Source organism: Sipha flava, unplaced genomic scaffold (genome assembly GCF_003268045.1).
Source record: "Sipha flava isolate LNK unplaced genomic scaffold, YSA_version1 300_pilon_pilon, whole genome shotgun sequence".
Taxonomy (NCBI): Eukaryota; Metazoa; Arthropoda; class Insecta; order Hemiptera; family Aphididae; genus Sipha; species Sipha flava.
In genome coordinates, this window is record NW_020272975.1 from 13,494 (window position 1) to 20,303 (window position 6,810).

Sequence of the window (6,810 nt, forward strand, 5' to 3'; positions counted from 1 at the left end):
TGCCGCTTTTCCTTGTTTTAATTCTCTTAGAGCCTTAACGAATTCGTCTTTTGTTATAATTGGCCCTACGTCCTCTTTGTTTGATTCAGTTATATTTTCAATATTCATGTCATCTTCACCTTTCAATCCTTTATACAGATCTTCTATGTACTCCTTCCATCTTGTCGTTATTTCACCCTCTTCTAGAATCAATTTCCCATTCCTGTCTTTAACAATTTTGCTTCTTGGCTTCGGTAGCCTTGATAATTTTTTAATAATTCCCAGAGCCGTACCGAGCCATTTTTTATCCTGAGGCAGAACTTTAGAAATGCGCCCCCTTGAATGGGGGGAGGGGGTGACACACTCACAGTTTTTAATATTTTTCAATAAAATAATAAGATTAGGAAAATCAGTAAATTTTTAATTAGGTTTCGAGCTAAACAAGAAATTATATTTTTAGCCACAAGTTTATAATTCTCAACCTTATATTATAGGAAACAAATCAATTCAAATTTTACAAATTTATTTATAAGGTATTTCAAAATAATAATTAATAATAATAAAAATAAAATAATCATTATTTATAACGATATTTTCCTTGCTTTTGTGTCGGCAAATTTGTCAATAACTTCTTCGTAATCCAATTTACTAGCGATTTCTGTTTCTATTGAAATGATGGCCATGCTTGATAATCTCTCTTATGCCATTGTAGATCTTAAGTATGTTTTTTATCAATTTAAGTTTGCTGAAACTCCTTTCACATGAAGCTGTTGTAACGGGCATTGAGAGAAAAATCCTTATAGCAATTTCAATATTTGGATACGATTCTTTAAGCTTATAATCGTGAATTAATTGTAATAAATTCAAAAACGTAACTGATTCAATACTTGGCAAAATTGATAAAACTGCATGTTTAAAATCTTTTTTAGTATTTATATCTTCATTATATTTTAATCCTAGATCAGCAGCTGCTTTTTGCAAATCGTGTGAATTCATATTGGTTAATGAATGACCGGAAAGAAATTCAAAATCGTTTGAAATTTCCATAATTTTTTCATACCGCCATGTCATCTGAGTAAAAAGAATATCTATTGAGTCTATAATAGTAATTCGAAAGTTTTGTTCTGTAAAAATATTTATTACGTTATCATCTGTTTCATAAAGTTCTAATCTTTTTCTTTTTTTTGTTCTTGATTCCTTTAAAGTTGTCGATATTTGTAACTCTTCTGCAACTTTTGTAGCATTTGTAAAATTGTCTTCCATGGTTGTGTCACGAATTTCCTGCAAAGCATTTTTAAGCCCGAGTAGCAAATTGGAAGCTTTTTTCCAACGATAAGCTTTTGTTTTGTAAAGCTTGATTAACACGATCTATACTACTTAAAATTTGATTCCAAATATTAAGTAAGCAAAGAAAGTCAAAATTGATCAATTGAAGTAAATTTTTAGCTGTTGATTTTGTTTCCAAATTTAATTCTGAGTCAGAAATATTTTGTAATACCTTAAATACTTCTTTTATTTGGGAGTTCATGGCCTTAACAGCTTGTGCTTTTGAAGCCCATCTGGTATCTGAATGACCTTTCAATGAAATTTTTAATGTATCCATTAAAATTTTCCATCGAGTAGTTGATTTGACAAAAAACGTATATATTTTCTGAATCACATCGAAAAAAAATTGTACCTTACCATTAGGTGATGCTGCATGTACGCCACTTAAGTTAAGGCAGTGAGCAGCGCATGGAATGAATGTGGCTAAATTGTTTTTATTTAATATGACTGCCTGAACGCCATGGTATTTTCCTGACATGTTAGCTCCATTGTCATAACCCTGTCCCCGTACATTTTGTACATCAAGTTCATCAGCTTTTAATTTTGTTAATATTTCCATAGCCAACCCGTCCCCAGTTTTTTTCCTCCGTGTTTATGAAATCTATAAAACTTTCTTCAATTGTAATTTTTCCATCGTCAATATCAACATAACGAATCACTTCAGCCATTTGTTCATTATGTGACACGTCGGGAGTGCAGTCAAACAGCAAAGAAAAATATTTTGCTTTTTTTATTTTAGATAATATTTTATTTCGAACTGTTTGTCCTAACAAACAGATAAATTCATTTTGTATTTTTAGAGATATATAACTGATAGCTCCTTTGTTATGATTTACAAGATGTTGTTTTAGAATATTATCATATTTGCTAAGTAATTCTATTAAATTTAGAAAAATACCAGAATGTTTATTTCCTACTGTTATGCTCGATCCTCTAAATGCTAAATTATTTTTTGTGCAAAATAAAATTGCATCTAAAATTATACGAAGTATATGACGCCATCGATCTTTTTCTAGCAAAATCGCCTTTTGTAATTTATCGTCAATGCATTAAAAGTTTTTTAATCTATTTTCAAGAGATTTCCATTGTAAGAAATGATTTCTATGATCAGCCGATTTCTCGTGATCTAAAATACGAATAATATTTTTCCAATCCGAAAAACTCTCGTTTGTACATGCAATACTTCCTGTTTTTAAGGTATTTGATTTAAATAAACAGCATGGAAAACAGAATACGGCTTTACTATTTTTAGAATAAATCAACCAATTTATGCCTATAACTTCATTGTTCGGTAAAGTTTTTTTAAACCAATAAGGGGAAAATCGACGACCATCGACTGACATAGATTTGCTAAAATCAGCATCTTTACCTTGATCAGGTTCTTGCGTTACGAGGTAAACTCTAATGCTATCCGTAATTGGGGGGCCAAGAAGGTGGATCGTTACAATTTATAAGTTGAAAGAATGTTTCAAAACTAGTTGAAGAAGATGTAGGTTCACGAATATCCTGAATTATTTCACTTGATTTTGTTGTAATAGAACTAACACAAGTTTCAATTTCTTCACCTACTAATATTGTCTTATTATTAAATGAGTCATTTGAATCACCGGAATTTTCTTCTGAAATAAAAATTAATGATTATGAATACTATTTATTTCTGAATAGATCTCGGTCTTGCAAACGTACATTTGGTACAACGGTTAACGCACGAGGAACAGACAACAGTAACAATTATTTACGATAGACAAATAATAATAAAATTGACTTAATATAGATAATATATTATTGTATAAAATCACCAAAATTGTAGAAATCGTTTAAATAATTATAAATACTAACTACATCTTTTCAGTGGCGGTTTGAAAAGGCAGTGGCGGCGCCTCACCTAAAATTTTGTAGCAAATAATACTCTAAAAATATATTTCTTGGTTCACCGACAGCAAACATTCGCTAATAATTTTTAACATTTTTATGATTTTATTTGAAAAAAAATCTTCTTTATGAAGTTTAATAATATGAATTATCATTTATTTTATTATAGTATAATATTATTCCGTGTTTATTACCAAAAATAGCAATAAACCGATAAGAAATGCACGAAATAATAATTACGTAAACAAACGCTCATATATCAGCTTTTGGTACTACTTTGAAGAAACCGCCAACCGGAGCAGTTTTACAGTTTACTACCTTAACTTTTAATTAGAAAATAAACTAACCTTTATCTTCTTGATATTCTTTCAAGTTTGACACTAATTCAGTCGATTTTTCATCTAAAACAGAACCTTTAGAAAACCAGTCTTTCATTTGTTTTGACAATTGTACGTCTTCATTTGCTTTTTTTTTCTTAATACTTCGATTCTCTGCTCCACTTCGTTTCTTTTTATTATTCATTATTATTTTTTAATAGTTAAACTATCTGTATTGTTTAAAAACACATTAATTTGGTATAAATAATTTGTACCTGTTTCTTGTTCGAAAAAAAAAAAATAGAAAGCTACACACTTGCCGAGTGATCAACAAATACTAAGTCAAATTATTAAAATAGTAATAATTACACAAAATTTGTTCACTATTTATAAACTGATGTATCGTACGTATATCAACTGATATAATATAGATATTAAGCATGTACGTCGATCGATTCGTCGATTAAACAGAAAATAAAGATAATATAATATACTACTGTCTACTATTAACAAAATACCCATATAAGTTATAATGGTATACTATTCTTATCGGCGATCAACGTCGTCGTAATTTCGGGGAAAAAAAATAAACATTATGTTTACGGATTAGTGCGTAGAAATGAAAAATATTATTTTGACAATATTTTTCATAAATTAATCATTTAATATTTTTGCGCCCCCCAGCATTAGGCGCCAAAGGCAAACGCCTCGCTCGCCTCACCCTAGTTACGGCTCTGATTCCATATGCTTTGTCCATTCTATTTGCTGTCATATTTATTTTAATATTTTCGCATTTTAAATCCATCCATTTCTCCTTTTCATCTCTGCACTTCTGGGTGATACGGTTTTTTACTATTCTATACATTGCATCATCAGTCTTCTTTAGTTTATTGCGGTATTTTATTAAATCCATTATCTCATTTGTGATCCATGGTTTCCTTGGATTCAATTTCCTAAATCCAATTGATTCCACAGCAGATTGTCGAATATTGGTAATTACTTCATCCCACGAGGGATCAATACCAGCAGCTATCAGTCTGTTATAAACTTTGTTTTGGAACTCTTGTCTGGTTTTTTCATTTTTGGATTCTTCTACGTTCCATATGTTACGTTTGGGTCGCTTTGTAATTTTCATGGGTGCTATTTTGTACTTCATCGTTACCAGATTATGGTCGCTATCTATTTCTGCACCAGGATAACTATGACTTGTCATTATTTGCTTCTTGAAACGACTCTTTATTAGTAAGTTATCAATTTGGTAACGATTACTATCCCCTGGTGCTACCCATGTATAGTGTCTTCTTTTCGGTACTTCAAACATTGTGTTAGTAACTAAAAAATTGTTCTGCTTACAAAAATTGACTAATCTTTCTCCCCTGCTGTTTCTTGTTCCTAAACCATATTTTCCTATTATTTGATTGTCTTGTCCTTCCCCTACTACTGCATTGAAGTCACCCATAATAATTACATTATCGTTATCTCGAGTTATTCCTAGCAGTTCATCTAGCAAGTCATTCACTTGTTCAATTTCATCGTCTTCACTATTTGAGGTTGGAAAGTATACTTGAATGACTATCATGTTTACTGTGGATGTCTTCAATTGTATTAGTAGTATTTTATCATTTACATGATAGGTATTTTCTACTTGTAATCCCCATTCTTTGTTTAATAGTATTCCGACTCCGTTTTTTTCCCTGTTTATCTCCGCTATGTATCATTCTGAAGTCGTCACTCCAGAAATCTCCATTATCACCCCATTTAGTTTCACACACTCCTAGAATATCAAGCTGATTTAGTTTCATTTGCTGTTTGAGTTCTTCAAATCTTCCTGGCCTTAACAACGTTCTTACGTTCCACGTTCCAATTTTAGTTGGATTTGTTTTACTTTTGATCTTTTGGCATGGATTTCGCTGGTTGACGACCTGGGAAGCCATGCTCTGTCTCCCCCTGCCGGACTCCGGGTTCCGAATCCCATCGTCTTGTTTCCTATTCTTATGGTTGTCCTTCATTGCTTAATGTTTGGAAAAATTAATACAGTGGTTTCCCGTTGCCTTCTGTATCACAATGACATCACTTATAACTAAGTGATGCTATTCAGGTAAAGATGAATCTCTACTTGATACTAACAATGTTGCTGCCCATTGTTAGGCCCATTTTGGTCGCCTTTTACGACGGGCATGGACTACCGTGGATGTATTCTTTCCCCCACCCACAGGGAAAATTTTAAAGATATTTATTATAAATTATATGATATATGGAAGCCCATAACAAACCTTTATTTTTTTAACTTAATTGAGACACTAGTATTTTTATTATGTTACCCGTTTCACCAGGTATATTGGTTAGTTTGCAGATAAAAGTTTGTACAATCTCTAACTATGAAAAAAAAATCAAATATTCTAAAATATGCTAAATGGGCTAAATATTCTCTAACTTATGATGTATTCTTAAATATGCAAAAAAAAACTTTTTTCTACAAACTCAGAATTGAATGAATCGTCCACATTTTTTATTCTCATACTACTGCATAGACCAAGTAACGAAATGTAAAAACATATAAATCCGGTATTTAGTTATCACACTACAAACGGTTTGTTGAACGTAACAGATTACCGAGATACCGTTTAAAATTTGTGTTGTAGGCATAACGGTGTATCTTTCCAATTAACTTTCGATGGAAAATAATTTTTAAGTTGAACTTCGCTGACAACGAGAAAGAAAATAAATAAACCATTGTAAGGAGATTTCACTTTTGGAACACAAGCTTTTAACGGACGGCCATATGTCATTCTAACCGGGTAGTTTTTTCTGTCGATAAAAAAAAAATCCCTACATCGTTTTTGCGTTCGAACATGTGCACGTATTACAATACAAACGTGTATAATATTGTGAACACGAGCGTCGTCATTTGGTGTTGCAGCATTATATACACGGCTGAGGACTCTTGACGACTTAAGTATTTGCTCTGCATCACATCTCAACGAAATATAAGTATTTATTTTTTTATAAAAGGTTTATGTAATTGCTTATTAATTTATGATGTTCAATGAATAACGGTTTGATATTTACATCCGTGGATGTTGCACCACAACTATTATAATATAATGAATGGATGAATAATTCACACAATTATTGTGTTATGAAAACTTGGTTCCAACACAGATGTTCTTAAACGGGTGATCAGATATTAATAATTTATATATTATATAATTACACTTTTAACTAACTGTACAATAAATTATAAATTAATTTGGTGAATTATAATGAATTATTATACTCTGCTACAATACGACTGACTGATGACCTCTGCTGCAGA

At 31.2% G+C, this 6,810-nt stretch overlaps 4 protein-coding genes across 4 annotated transcripts; all 4 read right to left on the reverse strand.

Moving 5' to 3' along the window:
* Nucleotides 1-627: 627 nt before the first annotated feature.
* LOC112686203 lies at nt 628-1,242 on the reverse strand. The gene is made up of 2 exons (XM_025558400.1): nt 1,123-1,242; nt 628-1,050 (listed from the first exon to the last, which is right to left on the reverse strand). Exons 1-2 carry the CDS (start codon nt 1,240-1,242, stop codon nt 628-630), a joined length of 543 nt encoding a protein of 180 aa, XP_025414185.1.
* A 31-nt stretch (nt 1,243-1,273) lies between these two features.
* LOC112686204 (zinc finger MYM-type protein 1-like) lies at nt 1,274-1,864 on the reverse strand. Its single transcript, XM_025558401.1, has one exon. The coding sequence runs from the start codon at nt 1,862-1,864 to the stop codon at nt 1,274-1,276; it is 591 nt and encodes a 196-aa protein (XP_025414186.1).
* Nucleotides 1,865-2,712: 848 nt separating this feature from the next.
* On the reverse strand, nt 2,713-3,729 carry LOC112686205. Its single transcript, XM_025558402.1, has 2 exons — nt 3,525-3,729; nt 2,713-2,924 (listed from the first exon to the last, which is right to left on the reverse strand). The coding sequence occupies exons 1-2, from the start codon at nt 3,697-3,699 to the stop codon at nt 2,713-2,715; spliced, it is 387 nt and encodes a 128-aa protein (XP_025414187.1). The 5' UTR covers nt 3,700-3,729.
* Nucleotides 3,730-4,152: 423 nt separating this feature from the next.
* LOC112686206 (craniofacial development protein 2-like) lies at nt 4,153-5,073 on the reverse strand. Its single transcript, XM_025558403.1, has one exon. It carries the CDS (start codon nt 5,071-5,073, stop codon nt 4,153-4,155), a length of 921 nt encoding a protein of 306 aa, XP_025414188.1.
* Between the last annotated feature and the right edge of the window lie 1,737 nt (nt 5,074-6,810).

Bases quoted from the DNA above. Each gene is read 5' to 3' on its own strand.
- LOC112686203 (XM_025558400.1), bottom strand. From the start codon at position 1,242: ATGGAAGACAATTTTACAAATGCTACAAAAGTTGCAGAAGAGTTACAA. The intron at 1,051-1,122 runs GTAATAAATATT...CTTTTTACTCAG, and splicing joins TTTATGAAACAGATGATAAC to ATGACATGGCGGTATGAAAA.
- LOC112686204 (XM_025558401.1), bottom strand. From the start codon at position 1,864: ATGGAAATATTAACAAAATTAAAAGCTGATGAACTTGATGTACAAAAT.
- LOC112686205 (XM_025558402.1), bottom strand. From the start codon at position 3,699: ATGAATAATAAAAAGAAACGAAGTGGAGCAGAGAATCGAAGTATTAAG. The intron at 2,925-3,524 runs GTTAGTTTATTT...TTTTTATTTCAG, and splicing joins AGAATATCAAGAAGATAAAG to AAGAAAATTCCGGTGATTCA.
- LOC112686206 (XM_025558403.1), bottom strand. From the start codon at position 5,073: ATGATAGTCATTCAAGTATACTTTCCAACCTCAAATAGTGAAGACGAT.